Source organism: Ctenopharyngodon idella, chromosome 14, assembly GCF_019924925.1.
Source record: "Ctenopharyngodon idella isolate HZGC_01 chromosome 14, HZGC01, whole genome shotgun sequence".
NCBI lineage: Eukaryota > Metazoa > Chordata > Actinopteri > Cypriniformes > Xenocyprididae > Ctenopharyngodon > Ctenopharyngodon idella.
Window position 1 is genome coordinate 29,234,124 of NC_067233.1, and position 17,813 is coordinate 29,251,936.

Below are 17,813 nucleotides of genomic sequence, written 5' to 3' on the forward strand. Positions count from 1 at the left end.
AGAAAATCTAGGCAACGTTTGACACATTGTTGAGATACCTTCTGAAACTCTAGATGAGACACCTATGAAATTACCTCATAGATTGTTTTCCATTTAATCTCATTAACATCTTGGAGAAATCTGCTCATGCTTGTTGGCCATGATTGTCGATGCAGAGTCAAATGCATGAATTAGGGGAAGACATTTTAACAAACAATAGAGTAATGCCAAACTATGAGTGAATATTTGTTGAGAGAGACCAATCAAATCAGCCAGCAGGCAGCTGTATGACCATTCGCTCACCAGTGCCGCAATGCACAGGATTTTTACAGCGTATTAAAATGAACCAGACACAAAGCGATGATTAGCACTTAGCAGCGCAATCAGAAACTACCCACACCGCCCACATTTCACCAGGCAAAAATTTATAGATCACAATACGGAAATCTTGTCATCAGAATTTATGTTCTTGCCAGTATTACTTTTGCACACAATCCCACCCAGCTGTGGCTCATTTACCTAAAGAAGTGGATGCAATTTATGGGGTTCCAGATAGAGGTCACTGAAATATCAATATAACATAATGACCATGTCCACGATATCAGTGATGCCTGTTCATCTCAACCAGATGCAGAGTTCTTCTGGTCCGCTAATGCCCTAGATGGCGACTGGCAAGGGTAGAGGGCCCGTCTGCTGTAAATTACCGTTGGCAGGGACAGGGTCTTTTTTTTTTTTTCTTTTTTCTTTTTGGCAATGACTCACTGCAGGATGCATATGCAAATGGAGCAGGCGAGTCATAGAATCATTCCAAATCAGTCTCAAAGTCAATTAACTTTTCCACTCTAATTAACTGTCAAAAACAGCTAAAAGAGTGATAAAGCCATTATGTGTATTGATAACTGGTGCTCAGCTCAGCTGGGTCTCTGTTTATAGGTACAGACAGCTTTGTCAGGGCTGTCAAAGTTCTGCGCTCCTTCCACAGTTTGTCCGTCTTGGGTTTTAATGTCTGCGGGAAACTTTTGTGCTGACTTTGAAGAAGTGAAAGTAGAACTTGTCTAATTCTTTAGAAAATGTTTAGTCAGATTTCATCTCTTAATTTCCATACAAATGTGGATCCAGACAGGCATGGAATCTTTTGATGAATCTTCAGTGAATTCCATTGTACCCATTCAGATTCTGTCTGGCAGCCAATGAGAGATAGTGCTTCTATTAATCGTGTTTTTCACAATAAAAGATGTATAGTTGTGACAATTATCTGGTTTTCAGTAAGAATGGCTCCTAACATCTGATTTGACTTTAATTTGACTGTAAAACTAGTGAGGATAGTCTTATTTAGCAAACACTACACATGCAACTTCTCACATGAACACTTCAAGAAGTTCCCTAAAAAATGTACATGACTTAAAGGAATTCTCTTGATTTTGCACATGTGTTTTACCCATACACATTGCATTATGTTGTGTTTTAGGGTTGAAAGAAGTGTCTGTAAACTTAACGGATAATGTCCTGGAAGAAAATACCAGTACCTTTTCCCTTTTTCTATGGATTTATTATTACAGTGTATAGAGTTAAGATTAAACCTCAAAAAGCATCACCAAGTGTTACATTATTTTATTCATTTCAGTTGACTGGTTGACCAGGTTAGCATGGCTCAGTTAGCTCTTGCTGATAGATGTCATAACTACACCATCTAGCTGCAAAGAGCATCTTTCTTTATTTCCATCCATCCATCCATCCATCTATCCAGACCAAATAAAACATTTAAATATGCTCTACAATACCACTGCTCAACTATTTTTGGACAATACAAATCATGTTTCTGTGAGGTGCAAAACCTTTATTAGTGGACTCAGGAGTTGGAGTGTAGCTCTGCGGGATGACGAATCTCCAGGGTCAAGCATCCATTATAAGGTATATCCATGTTTAGCCAAATACTTGAAATTCAACACTATTTTTGTAATGTCTTGCTTGAACAGTTTGCTTCCGAAGACTGTTCGGTTAATGCTGTGCAAAAACCAGTGGTCTTTAAATGAACTGCATTTTTTGTAGCCAGAACCTTTGTAGTCAAAACCCATGAATGCCACTCATAGTGATGCATGAACAAAGACATTATTAATGGAAAAAGAGGTCTGCGGATACTTAACGGTTCCCCTAGGGTTCTTTGTTGTTTCTTTGAGGATTTGATGGTATTCCAGCACTGATCTTTGGAGAGCTCCTCAGGGACTAACAGCAGAATTTCTTTCCCTTGTAATGTGACCATCTCTTGAAATCTTCCTGTAACTCTTTACAGTCTAGTGAGCTTTAACAACTCTTCAAGAGTTCTCAGAAATCTCACTTGATCTGCCATATTGCACTTGAATAGACATACATAGAGCAGGTGACCAAGACAGATTTTTTGGCAAGTCAGGTCAAACCCCACACCTAAATAAAAAAAAAAAAAAAAAAGAAAGATTTCAGTTATTATTCTTTTTTTTTTTTTTTTTTTCTTTTTTTTTTTTCCTGAGCTCTTGTATTTTTATTAACCATTATTATTTATTTAAATGAATCACAAAGCCACTCATCCAAGTGGCTTTGTGATCTGATAATGGAGATTCCCTGCAACCTCTTCAACCTCACAGTCACATTACATATATATCAATAGTCACATAAAGATATGTAATAATGGCTCATTAATGGTGGAGTCACAGCTATGAATCGGAGTCAGGGTACGGTCTGTGAAACGGTGTCGCAGGCTGATAGCTGTTATATTTTCACACAGATGGCCTCCTTAATTCCTCTCTGACAACCATCTATGCTCTTTGTCCAAAATCTTCATCTCACTGTCCTCAAACGTGTGGTCCGTGTCCTTTAGATGCAGATACACTGCTGTGTCTTGTCCAGAGGGCTTTGCCCTTCTGTGTGGTGACATGCGCTTACACAGTGGTTGTTTGGTTTGCTGGTGTGCAGCTTTGGACATCATCGTCATCACACTCTGCTGCATGTATGATGCTGTTCTGTTTGCTCTTCAGGTTTCTGAGTGTTTTAGCCAGTTTGAAGTGTATGTTGTGTTTGTTGAAGGTCCTGGATACTATCTCAAATATTCCAGCCATCTAGGGGATGACAAGGGGATTTTATTATTTTTATTATTATTATTATTATTATTATTATTATTATTATGGAAACACTTTATAATAAGGTTCATTAGTTAAACATTAGTTAAACATTAATGTATTAACTAACATGAACTAACCATGAGCAATACATTTGTTACTGTATTTACTAATCGTCGATAACGTTAGTTAGTGAAAATACAGCTGTTCATTGTTTGTTCATGTTAGTTCACAGTGCATTAACTAATGTTAACACGATTTTAATAATGTATTAGTAAATGTTGAAATTAACATTAACAAAGATTAATAAATGAACCTTGTTGTAAAGTGTTACAATTATTTAAGGTTCTTTATTGGCATTGATGGTTTCATGAAGAATCTTTAACATCAATGGAAACTTTCCATTGCACAAAAGGTCCTTTATAGTGGAAAAGGTTTCTTTGTTCCTCACACTAGGAAACCAAAAAATGGTTTCTTCTATGCCATCACTGAACCAAGTTGGAGCTAAACTCTACAGGACAGTAGTATGTCTAAAGAATGGACATAAATCATGATATTTATCACAATTTTTTTTTTTTTTTTTTAATAAAAGAATAGCTGTCATTGCCATAATATAAGCTGTCAAGTCAATACAAAGTGACAATTCTCCAGATTTAAGAAGAAAAAAAAAAGTTACAAATATTAAAATAGTGAATATCATTTAATCATTTGCTTTGGCCTAAGTGCAGTGGCAATATAAAAAATAATGATGATAATTAAATGATTCATGATTTTCTCACACAGTGTATACAGTACAGGCCTTTATATACGAAATTAAAATGCTGCCATATATTTCAGGAAGGGGTTCCCTATTTTGGGGTCCGTGGTTTGAAAATCCCATGAGACCATTTTAGTTTATATTAAAGCCTCTTTCACAGGCATGCATCATGTTGACTAGGGATGCAAATTTTTAAACAAATTACAAACAATACAACAAATACTATAGAGATAAAAATTAAATAAACTTGTTTTTTCAGATACAGTAGGTTTATTTACCATGTATACACTTATTTAACATATTTTGTTGTTTTATTAACATTAATGACAAATATAGGCTACGGTCCCTTTAAGACCGAATCCATGGATACTGACACATATCCTGTTTTCACCCAAATGTTTACGTCCACTTAAGCCATAACCTACTGTATTTACGTGAGATACTCCACAACTATGTGTGCATTTGACCATTCAGGCGCGAGGAGAACTGATCGCGGTCTGTCTGAGAGAACTGGGATCGCGCGCAAGAAAGAGACAGAGCGCACGCGAGAGAGAGAGCGCTTCTGGTCTGTGTCATTCAGCGCGATTCCGCCTATCCCGCCTTCACTAATCGATAACGAATTGTGATTGAAAGCATTCAGAACATTTTAAAAAATGTCCATTAGGGCTAAACAAAATGGCTACCTTGGTTCCAAATGCTGTAACTTTTGAGTACTTTATGCTTTGACTACAAAATTTGATCCATGTCAAATTGCATATAAAATCATATGTAAAATGATATGTTTGCTTTTGTTTTTATCAGCAGTTTCTCAGCATGTGAATGTCCAAATGTAATCTTTTTTTTTTTTCTCTAAAATTTTAAAATGTTTTCTATCAAACGTTACATACCTTTTGACTCTCCTTGCTATATTTTTGGAGTTTTGAGACTTTTGTGTATGTCACTCAGAAAAAAACAACTCTAAAAAATGCCTTCAGGACTTAAAGGGTTAAACTGAACTGAACCATAGCGTATAGGTAAAAAAAAAAGGCTGAGAACCCATTTCTCAGGTTCATTCTCCCATCAGAGAGCTAGAGAGTGCATGTAAATGCGCATTACGAACCATTATTCTTAATTTCTAAGTCAATATCAAGTCACAGAAAAAGCAGCGCTTCCCGGCGATTGCTCTGAGCAAACACACGTACAGCCCCTCATATATTATGAACTGGACACATTGTGCAGATGGGGATGTCAGACGTGCTGAGCATCACATCGATTCATTCGGAGCTATCCTGTAATGGCTGACATGTCTCTTCTTTGGGCATCTTGCTCTTCTGTCGCAGAAGAGTCATATAGTGCTTTTTCAGCCATTTGCTTAGCGTTTTTCTGAAAAGTCATTTAATGGGGTGGGGAGCGGTACGATGACAGCTGCATGCTGGGAGAGCAGACACAGGGCTTTTCACGCCACCTGGGCCGGGCAGAGCAACTGAGCCGTGCAAAGCCTGAATAGAGGAAGTCCAAAGAGAAGTTCGAGCAATCTGCAGTACAGAGGAGTTGCCAAAAACTGTTGACTTTGTTGCATTCGTGCCTGTGTTCACCGCCTGAGATAAGGCTTTAGAGGGGCAACAGCACGTGATTTCAGCCCTGAATGAATGTATTTGCATAATCCGCAGTGAATTACTCTGGCTATCATCTTTTAAAATCAGCATTTTTTAAAATGCATGTTTATATCTGGGAATACACGGTCAGACTGTTCTGCCATGAAGTACAGTTGGTCTTTTCAACAACTGTGACAACAACATTATTTCGAAAGTTAATCACAGCACACTAATGTGTTTAAAAATAAGGTTTTTGTCTTCTTTATAATTACATGCTTAAGCTGTATTTGCTGCCACTCATGGCTATTTTCTTTGTGTTCTGGTCTGTGTACAGGAACTAAGTAAATCCTTTTAGCAAACCCCATACAAACCAATTTAGACCTGTCAGTCTATCACGGCACATTACGGAGAAAATGACAATATGGTATATTCAAAAAATCCAGGGGTGCTATTCTACATGATCTTTGATATCTGAATGGTGTTCGTTCATAAATTGTAATAATAATACATATTAATAATGAAGTGTCTATTTACACCAAGTGCAAATAGTCCCCCTTGTTGGCAGAGGCTATTTACAAAAACTGGTTAAGCCAGACAAAACGAGAGGTGTAAAATGTAAACCGTACTTGAGTAAAAGTGCAGATACCTTATAGCAAAGATGCACTAGTCCTCAACACCTAAGAGGCATGCCAGTGAAAAACAAGAAACAGTTTATTTGTGAGGAGAGCAATCACATGTTTATTTTCTAAAATTGAAATAAAACTAAACACCTCAGTATTGCAATAAATCAAGGTCGACACAACAGCCTCTTAAAAGTCTACAAACACTCAAGTCACTCACATTCACGTAAAGCAGCCTTGTTGACAAGTTTGGGTGAATAAGGGCAAAACGCACAAGATATAGTCCCTTTAATGCCCTGTGGATGGTGATATCGCTTCTTTTGTAGCAGAAATAAACTGCTGCAGAAAAAGTTAGGTGCCATGCAAAATGTAAAGAGTAATTGCATTACTCATTACAAATTTATTGGAGTAAAGAGTACATATACTTATTCAAAAATATAGTCAAGTAGAGAGTAAATGTCTTAAATAAAAATGAAGAAAATATTCGAAAAGTGTATATTAAAATGCCTAACAGGTAATTAATAATGAGAATTAGTGTTAATGGGTAGGGTTAGGGGTAGGTGTAGGGATGACTTTAAGGACAATTTACATCCCAATAAGGCATCAATTTATGATTTTAATAAATATAATCATAAACACTGAATATGTTGTTATTATTGCATACTGTTTTATAATGTACAACAAAAAACAATGGTGCAAATAGTATCTGCCGCTATTTTCACTTAGTATAAATAGCATCAGTCGGCACTTTATTATTAATAGCCTCTGCCTATTAAAGTCCCCGTTAAGGTGTTCAAAGCGTTTCTAAGGATGCTGATTGTTAGAAGGCAGCTGTCTGACTCGTGAATGTAAACATGGTTTGTGTAGCATTAGCAACACATTATTAGCTGTTTGATAACGTACACTGTAAAAAAAAAAAATCACATGATGAAAGTCAAATAATGAATCAAATTTCATCACAAGCAGCTTTTCCACAAGCTGAGAAAGACAATACTAATATATAGAAGGTACACAGTGTCATTCACACAAACACTAAACACCATCATGGTAACACACATGAAATTTAAAAATGCAATAAACATTAATTTAACAACATTAGATGTAACATAAAACCCTAATGTACATAAATGATTAGAAAAAAAATAAGAAAAACTACATCAGTATGTGAAGTGTCACGCAGGGAACTGTGGGAATGTCAATTTTAGGTTTTTCCACTGTAAATTATACAATGACTTGTTATTTTTCACTTCCAAAAACTTTAAATTTAACGGTATAATTACATTAAATGTACCGTTAGATCTATTACAGTTATTCACCGTATATAGCATGGAAACTTTCTGTTTTTCACCGTAGTATTTTTACAGTCTTTTACCGTTTAAATCACAGTCATTTTTTACAGTGTAGTCAAGCAAATGCTAATCATATTAATTACCATTATGTGTCCGACACTGTAAAAAGCGATACCATTGTGCAGCGTTTACCTCAGTAAGTTGACCGAGTGGATCTCGTCTGAGCTCGTGCGAGTGAGTGGAGGCGGGGCTAATTATCATATTCATAGATCCATGTATAATAAATGATTCAAGGGTGTAGAGTTACATTCAAGTTATTATAAGGCATTAAGAATTTGTTCAAAAGGAAAAAACGTTTAAATATGTAATTTTGGTGAACAAAGATGAGTTTTAATGGATAAAATTATTGACTACAGGGGGAGTTTAATAATAAAATTTACTCCAACTGTTTTTTTTTTATTTTTTTTATTAAGGGCACAAATGCATGCAGCTGGCAAACAGATGTTTCATAGCTGTTACTATGTGTATTTGAACACCGCTGGAATGCTGTATTGACCAATGCTATCTGTTTTATATTCAACTCAGGTTGCATTGCAGATATTTTTGCAAATAATTTTTGTACTTTGTGCAGTTGTTTTTAAACTACTGCATGACAACCTAGATATCTAATCCAAAATGACAAATTCACATTAATTCTCTTTGTGTACATACGTACTGTAACACTTCATTTGAGGAAAATTGAATATGCACTCTGAATAAATTTTATATGACAGCATGTCAACACCTATGAAGCTCTGGAGTGTGAGCTAACACAAAAATGATTGTTTTCCTGCCAGGATTTTCCATTCTTCAAGCCATAATGGAGGCAGCAGTGGCAAACAACTGGCAAGTTACAGCGCGGTCGGTGGGCAGCATAACGGACCCCCAAGAGTTCCGGCGCATCATTGAGGAAATGGACAGGAGACAGGAGAAACGCTACCTCATCGACTGTGAAGTGGACAGAATCAATGTCATCTTGGAGCAGGTAAAGTCTGAATCTCCCCCTACCTGTCTCATGCTCTGCCTTTCGCTTTTCTGCCTGTCTGGCTGGTTTGACGTCTCTTCCCTACCCATAAACCCCTGCATCTGAAGACTTATTCATTTAGCAAGAGTCTTGTCCCTGATTTATTAATATTCCTGAAGTCCATCACTCTACCCGTGTCTTTTCCACATGGATGACCTGACAGATCCTTAGATGGGTTCTCAAAGCACACAATTAAACTGAATGGCTGAGCAGATATTTAAGCTCAACTGTCCTCTTCTCTTCGGTCTCTAATAGATCGGCGCGGCTCTTTGATGTCTGTCTGTGAAGGGTAATCAGCCCCTGAATTGGAATGTCCTCGTTAGCGCTAATTTAAATGTATTAGCTCCAGTAGCACAATACCTCCTCATTGAATTTTTTGTTTCGCTTGCTTTTATGAATCTGTTCTGCAACTAAATTTAATCCATAATATATTTTTAGCATTCATTTACCATGACCAGCATAATTCAGTTTTCTTTACTCTAGCAAACTGCACAGATGATGTTGTCATTGCTCTATTTTTTTTAAAAAGACCAAAATGGCTACTATAAATCAATAGAGTGCAACAGTAACTACTCATTTTTGCAGCAGCCTTGGTTCCATAAAGTATTTTTTTCATTCATTTTCTCCATAGGGATTTCTGAGAATCTTTCAATAGAGCTCTAAGCCTCAAACCAAACCAGATGGCTTTGAGATGAATCACAACATTGCAACATATGATTCGAAGCAAACAAGGGTCCAAGACTGAACAGATAACATGTTTTATACATCTATTGAGTATTTATCATTAGTTATAAATGTAAAATAGCATCTAAGTGTAATGCAAAATATACTTTTTTAAACTAATAAAATGCTATAAAACGTGTACGCACAGATTTGATCTTAAAGTGTGCGTACACCACACCAACGTTCATATTTATAAAAATGGTCTTCGATGTGGAAAAGTGCTTAGTGTCACGTCAGGGTCTAAGCAGGCATACACACTTTTCCTTGTGGCAAAGAATCGTAGTACTGCGGGTATTTGGAAATCTAAATAATTATTGCCCCTCACCATTCTCAAGTAAAGGATTTGGAAAGACGTACTTGTGGGAACATTTTTGCAAGTTGCAAAATACATACCAATACGTACATATCACTGCAGTTTCCAACAGAAATGAACACTAGAGGCAGTAAAACAGCAAGCACTTTAAATTGTTTTCATACACAGTTATGATTACAGGGTCAGATTATGGATTAATAAAGACTTCTTTTCACATCTTCTTGCATAATATTAAGTTATGATCTCAAAACACTTTTACCAAAGTGCACGATTTGTAAACAAATACATTTTGGACTTTGCATTACTTAACCAGCTCCATATGTTTCGCTTTTCTGACATGACAAGTTTGCTCGGTAGCTCAGCTGACACGGAGTTGTACTTAGGATGCGGAAGGCTTGGGTACGAATCCCGTGAAAGACGAGTCATGGTGAAAGAGCTCAAAGATGAGAGATCAAAAACAAGCTAAAATGGCATGATTACAAATGATTTTTATGTCACATTTGCTTTTGTTAACACTATCGGGTAGGTTTAGGTGTAGCGTTTGTGGTACATTATTTTTAAAAGTAAAGCCACTCACCGGACATTTCAAATTAGAACTGCGATGATACATATAAAAACAACGTAATAAAAATGTACCATATTCACCTTCATCTGTTTCGGAAAAAAACTGAACACAATTTTAGCGCCACTCAGTGGACATTTGACATTGAAACGTACATGGCGCTACGTATTTCATTTTGCAAAAATGTTCCCACAGGTACGATTTTCTAATGAGACTGGGCTGTTAATAGGGGGCGTTTATAAGGATGAAACCATTCATCTGCACACAATTTCAAGATCATTTGTGACTTATAGATTTCACATCCGGAAGATAGGTGTACGCATGTTTTTTGTGCGTATGTTCATTCTCTGAATCACACATACTCATATTTGAGAAATGATCGTAAGATTAAATGAAGGACGGTTTCTATGTAGACCCCACATGTTTATATAATTTCATAGAGGAAGTCAGAGTCATAGAGGAAAAAATATTTGTATGGTTGTCAACAACAATCGTGGGGTTTAAGATTCTTCTTTCCAACAATTACTTTTCTGACTGGTGTTTCTGTCTTCAGGATTGTGGGTAGTGTTGTTCTTCACTGGGATTTGAAAAAAAAAAAAAAAAGAAGAACTGAAATCACACTGGGTCACATTCATAAAACATGAACAGAGATAATTTATATATCCTTGTGTATATGCTTTTGTAAAAACATTCTTACATATTTTTCATGTCAATTTGAATGAAACAATTTATATAAGATTTAAAAAAAAAAAAAAAACAGTTTGACATAAATTAATTTGGCTTGTGTTTCTTGAATGAGTCCCACTGTGGCATCAACAGAAAGAATACCATTTCTTTGCTCATAGTAGGTCTGTCTTGAAAGGTTTCGCAAATGTTTCCATTGAGAAAATGAACGAAACCCTACTGTTACTCTCTTTTTTTTTTTTTTTTTGGCCAACAAGATAACATCAGCCTGGTTCCCTCGACAAAAAAACCTAATAGTATTTTTTCCAATTTTGGATTACTGCAGAAAGATGCAAACCACACCAACACACAATGATGTCTCAGACTGTATGATGGCACATACATAAAAGAGAAAACAGGAATTTTGTGACTTTCGAGTAGTTAGTTACTGTTTTGTATGCGTATTTTAATTCAAATGCATTTTGTGTAATTGACCACAACACTGTTGTTGATAGTTAGGGGCACTTTTGATTGACTTCTGAGAAATACCTCATCCCTGCAGCATTCTATGATCTGCATTTATTAAAAATTTTACAAAGAGCCAATGAAATGCTGTGCTGTACCTTGTCTTTGCCTCCAGCTGTACCTCTCCTAAATATTGCAGCCGATTTACGGGTGAAAAACGAGTAGGTTGGAGAGGAATTAGGGAAATTACAGTGGGAATCCTGTGTTATTGCCCCCTGGAGCACACATGTTTTTAATCCCTTTTCCGACCTCAGCATGTATTGGCTAAACTGGATCTAATTGAACTAATCTCACCGGCCCTGCTGACACTGATAGCCGAGATAAGTTTCTGGACTGCGGTCCTTCAGAGACCTGCAGCGAGAGCTGATTCCAGACAGGAGAACCGCGCTATTGAGTTCTGCTCAGCGTAATCCATCTGAATTTTGTGATCTTGAGCTGTTCAGCACAGACTGGGAATGGGAGCTGGCCTCCAGAGGGTTTCAACAGCTGAGTTAAGCTTCGCGAAGAGCAATGGTGACAGCTTTTACTGCCCTGCTATACTGAGTATGTCAACCCATCGCAATAATTTATAAGCAGTGCCCTTGCAGTGGGAGCACGGATGGGCTTGTGCCTTTTCAAGAGGAAAACTAGCTTGTGATCTGGGGTTTACACTCAGGATGTGTCATTTTACAGTGTGAGTGCATGACGGCCTGTCATGAGGCAGCGTGACATCTCATGTGTCATTCTACTGTATGTGTGAATATGGTAAATAGTGCTACAAAATGCCAATATCTGCTTTGTAAAGGATTTCATGCAGTTCCCAGAAGGATTTGTGTCTCTGTTATGATTGCATATGAATGCGCACATTCTTTGATGAGTCTCAGAGGGTCTTTGGTGGAGCATTGGCTCTACCTGGACTGTCTGTGCTGATGTTTGCGTAAAGTCATCAACATGTCCGTCTTAATCTGGGGGTTATAGTGGGATGAATAAATGACGTCTGGGACTACCTTTAAGATACAATATGCAGCACTTACCAGAGAGCCAGGATGTGACAGGAGGAAAAATATTAAAATGCATTGAGAGCCAATGCTTCACTGAAGCCTCGCTAGATCTGCCACCATGGAGCATAAAGAATAGGTCTTAGATAGATGCACCTTTGAATTCATTCAGTCCATGAATTTTGTGGTGACATGTCTGGCTAAAATTGTTTTTACAGTAAAAGGCCAAACAGGAAATAAGTATACAAATATTTTAAAAATCCATCAAGTAAATCTGAATATGTAAACCAATAGTTAATTACATAATGTGTTTGATGTAATAAAAATATATTTATTAATAAATAAAATAGATAATTGATGACAAAGTTGTTCAACAATATTGTTCAAAAATATTTCAAAATGCACTCCAAAAGACCTGTGCAATAACCGTTGACAAGGTTGTTGGTTAATTTTGTAATGGTCACAAAGGAAAGCTAACACTTCTGTTACTTGATCAAGAGGGAACATGTCAGGATTGAGGTGAAGGAGGAGACGCAGAGCAATGTGGGTCTTTTTTAATTAAAAAAAAAAAAAAAAAAGAAAAACATGTAGGGGAAAACAGACCAGCAAGCCATGGCTGGGCTGGACTGGACGGGACGGAACGGGACGGGACACGGCAGGTCAGGACACAACAGGAGAACACCATTAACAGGGCAACAACTGATGACAAACTGGCAAAGGACAGAGAACACAGGGAGATTAAATAGTAGTGCAAGCAAAGCAGGTAACAAGAGAGGACAGGTGGAGCAAATGAACCAATAATCAGATAACAAGAAGAGTGGGATTCAGGGGCTGTTAACACAATACCATTTTCAACTAAAAACGGAAAACTTTTTATGCGTTTTGGCCATTAATTTACATGACAATGGCGTTTTGGTGGCCTGAAAATGCAAACTTTTGAAAATGGGTTTCAAAGTGCACGTTTTTGAAAACTATAATGTTGTCATCTCCGTGTAAACTGCAAAAAACGTGAATCTGAAAATGGTGACATCATGCACATGCGTATTACGTGTTTAGTTTATTCACCTTATTTTTCAACGTGTTTTCTGTGATTTTGTGCAAGACTTCAGGTTTATTAGCCACTATAGGGAAATAACGAGAAGAAAATCAAAGTGCAGTAAACTGTAAAAATAAGGTGGATAGGCATGTGCGTTCTGTAAAAGAATCTGTATGTGCAGGCGCGTAGTCTTTCTTTACAAAGTGACATCGCCAACTACTTGTCTGGCATGCGTAATACAGTGTTCTTAGTCATTTTCGTAGATCCTTGTGAACGGAGATAATTTTGATAACATTGTCATCTGGTCAAAGAAAAAAAAAATGTCCGTATTTAGTCAATCGTTGTTGTGTAAACGTACCCTAAGACAATAGACAGGGAAGCACATGGCACATCGAAACAAACATGACAAGCCATGTGCTCACACCAAACATGACAAAAACAAGAGCACATGGCTTGTGGTTGCGTTCATTGTGATTGTGTTCAAACAAAACACGCAAGACATGACAAGAGCCCATGGTGAAGGAAACAACGACCAACACCAAGTGCTCACAAAAAACATAACAGGACAAGAGCACATGGCAAACAACAAAGTCGTAAGCCATGTGCTCAAAACAGGAACAAGGAGAACATGGCAAGGGAAACAACCCCCGCCATGTGCACGAGAACACAACAACACACGAACAGAAGAGCAGCCCGAGCTAACTCGCACAACGAGACCAGAGCACACCGAGAATGAGCAAATACTCATCCCGTGCACCCACAGTGAAAGAAAAACACATGGAGCATGAATGTCCGATTCCTGAACACTGAACCGAAACCGAACTAGGCCAAAGTGCTGGGATCCGAATACCACACTCCGCACACAAAACAACTCAAGCGGATGGAAGAGCGCATGGCCCAAGCAAACTCGAAACCGCACTCTTATGCAGAGACAAAACAGTAGGCAGTGTTAGAGCTCTGTCACCAAACCAAGAATAAACCAGACTAAAGTGACAGAATCCTGACAGTACGGTTATCAGCAGTAATCTCGAAATGGTCAAAGAGTGAATTAATCGGTCTACTGTCTGATATATTAGTCTGTCACTTATTCCTAATGAACTCATAGCTATCCTCACTTTCAGTTTGCTTTATAGTGAAGATCCTATACCCATTTATTCAATCAATAAAACAAATTTTGAATGAAAAGCTTTATCTGGTAGAAAAACAAAATCATCTATCATTACAAACCCAGCTTTTAATTCATAAATTCTGGTAGTATAACTCAGTTTTAGTTGTAATAACTTGTAATAGATCACACGTTAAAATTAAAATTAAAAATAATCATTGTTATCTTTGACTCAAAGCATATTTTGTGCCTACCTTGTTTTACAAAGAAATGTTTCAGGGTTTTATTTTTAAGGAATGTCAGTGTATAAAAGGCTAATAACAGACTTAAAGGGATAGTTCACTAAAAAAAAATAATAATTTTCCTGCCCTCAACAGAAACAGGCTGAAAAAGTAAGACTCAAAATAAAACAAATCTCAAGTCATCTGAGGTAAATCCTAAAGACTGAGGCCTTAAAATCTCTTAAAAGCTCACAGGCTCTGGAGAGCGTTTAACGTGTCACTTTAACAATCTAATGGGATTAGGGGGTTAGAGTTGTACTGCAGGAGGCAAACAGAGTGAGACGGAACGAAACAGGATTCAGGAACAGGCAATAGTCAAACAGAGTAAAGAGGGTAATCCAAAATCTTAATTAAAAATACACTAACAGTAATCCACACACTCTTCATGTTTCTACTTTTGATAGTCGAGTGTGCTCAAGTTGCAGCTGCTGAATTAAGAATCAGCCATGTTTCTCTATTCAGTCTTCAACCACAGGGACCTCAATCTGAATATGGAAGGAAACAAATATAACATAGAACATCGTATAAATTGAACTTAGGCAAGACTGAAACAAAGAACAGCTGTGCACAATAGACATTAAGAGAGGAATGACCCTGTGCCTCCGCAGGTGCGGCAAAAATAAAGAAAAACCACACATGAAACCTATTTAATACTTCTATTGCTTTCCTACACAATAATGCCATTAGATGGAAAGCAATGGATACTTTCCTACCAAGAAAAGAACTAATCTCATATAAGAAATCTCATATGTTTTCTCTAGAGTTTCAGAAGAGAGCTCAACAAGGCCTCAAACTGTGCTCTAATTCACCAAGATATCAAAGTCTGCAATCAAAAGTCAGTGATGTTAAGCTCACAAATTTCACATCATATACTTTGAAGATATTTTTAGATGTGTTTACACAGATTGTTTGATGCAGCTTGGAGATACCACGAATTTATACTGCAATTTATACCATTTATACTGCAGTTACAATTGTATAAATAATGTTATAAGATTAATGTTTTAAAAACAAAATGTATTGAATATAGAAATATGAAATGATGGGAAAATGAAATTATACATTAAATATGAAACTTACTGTCTTACTGAGTCAGTCATTGGTTCATTAATTCAACAGATTCATTCAAAATGGCTGATTAATTTAGGAATGAAGCAAGTGACTGTCTTTGATCACTGAATCATTGACTCACATGATTCATTCAAAAACACTGAATCATTCAGGAATTAAACATCACTGCGTTGATCAAAGACGGAATTGTTGTTCTACGTGGAATTATTTTTGTTGGCAGAAAAAACAATATTGCATCTAAAATGTGCATTAATTTTAACTTATATATAGATTATTTTGTAATTTGGATAAAGTATAAAATAGTGACAGTCTTAAAAAGAGGACAAATTAGCGTCGAACTCAAGGCTGCCCCTGTTGAAAAAAAAAACAGTATATACTGGTTAGGTATGTTTTGAAGCATGGCAGCTGCTTTGAGCTGATTAATGCTGGTCCTTAGTTGGTCATGAGCTGGTTTAAGCTGGTCCTGAGCCAGAGCTAGTTGCTTAGGACCAGCTTAGGACCAGCACTTGACCAGCTTAAACCAGCTCATGATCAGCTAAGGACCAACTAAGGAACAACTTAAACCAGCCCAAACCAGCTGCCATGCTTCAAAACATACCTAACCAGCATATGCTGTTTTTTTTTTTTTTTCAACAGGGGCAAGGAGGACATGGTACACCAAATCCGGACTGTCCGACCTAAAACCGGGCAGATGGTCACCCTAGTGATGTTGCTGAATTCAGCAGGAACCGGACACCATCGGCTGGGTCATCTTTAAGGTCAAAAGGGGGGTGGAGAAATGATCACAGATCCCGAAAGCAGGATTGATTTTTCAGCTCAGGATCTCACTCTACAACCTTTAACAGGAAAACATGGATACGGAGAGATTCTTAAAATGATACTTTAGAAAAACAGGGTTGATTGGTTTAATGATTTCAGATGGGTTACAGCTTTCTCAAAGGTAATTTGAAGCATATGTTTTAGATGAAAAGCCAGGCTGCTGTTGAAAAGCCAGTCATTAGTGTTGGTCCACTTGATACTTTTAAGATGGCTATATGTTCTTATATTTATTTCCTTAGTTTGTTTAAACAATAATTATGACGTCTGAGGACTTTCCACCATGAAACTATGGGGGTTAGTAACCCAAGAGTTTTGCCCCTCTCTTCATGCCAGTTCCTTTTTTTTTGCTCCCATCAAATACTTCAGGTCATCATCACTTTACTTTCTTATATTAAACCTGAATCTTTTTTTATGCAGAGCTCATACAAAGAACAAATGTCCAATTTTATATTAAACACTGCATCCATCCATCCATCCATCCATTCATCCATCCCAAAAATGGTCCAGATCACTAGTAGTTCTTGAAGAGTGACGAGGTAACACTTGATTAGTAATGCATTTTATGACTACGTATAGTTAAAAAAAGGACAATTGCTCATATCACAGACACATTAATCTTGTGATTAGTAAATAATTGGTAATTCTTTATAATTTGTCATAGTTATTAGTTCTTAATGAGGCTAATCTCATTAAGTAATTATTGATTACCTAATAAGGAACTCTCTCAGTCATAAATTTGCTATTACTTACCGATAGGTTATCCTTGTTTCCATATTAGTTAATGGTAGTAGCTGAAGTGTTAATGTAGAACTATTCATTTGTCCTGCATTACTTCGTGCGTGGAAGTTACCTAATAATGACAGACCATTATTTAATTATTTCAGAGGAATGATACCTAGATTCAGATCAGTTAGTGTATTTGGTTTGTCTTTTGGAAAAGAGCCAGACCTGCTCAGCTCACAGTGGTTTAAATTCAAAGCAGCTGAGAGGACAGGAGAGGTACAGATGCTCCTGCCAGTTAATTAGAATGTATCCCCTCGGGATCACTCCGGCTTCTGGCCTGCCCACATAAAAGCTAGCCTGAGGGAGGAAAAATGAAGATAACTGAGTGTTCTAGAGAGCTTTTGGAAAGCGTTTGGGGCCATTTGTCCTCCCCCAGCCTCAACCCTCAATGAGTTTTGAAGAACGCTTATTGATTGGTCATACCATGAGGTAAGTGTTGGAGGAGGAATTGATGATGCTGCAGCTTTTTTGTTACCCGAGCTGCACCCATGCTGTGAGTGAGATAAGACCAGACCCGCATTTATACCTGCTTCCTACTATTCATTATTTGTTTTAGTTACAGTGCTTATACGAACGCTGCATTG

General features: G+C 37.2%; 1 protein-coding gene across 8 annotated transcripts in view; it reads left to right on the forward strand.

Moving 5' to 3' along the window:
* gria3b (glutamate receptor, ionotropic, AMPA 3b) overlaps positions 1-17,813 on the forward strand; it is a 135,101-nt gene that overhangs the window by 66,549 nt on the left and 50,739 nt on the right. For all 8 annotated transcript variants that reach the window (XR_007924950.1, XR_007924949.1, XR_007924948.1 and 5 more), the window contains exon 4: positions 8,145-8,332. Coding sequence is in view for 5 of the 8 variants with exons in the window: in XM_051860813.1 (XP_051716773.1) it covers positions 8,145-8,332 (188 nt within the window). In the remaining 3 variants the exon portion in view is untranslated. The remainder of the gene's footprint in view (positions 1-8,144; positions 8,333-17,813) is intronic.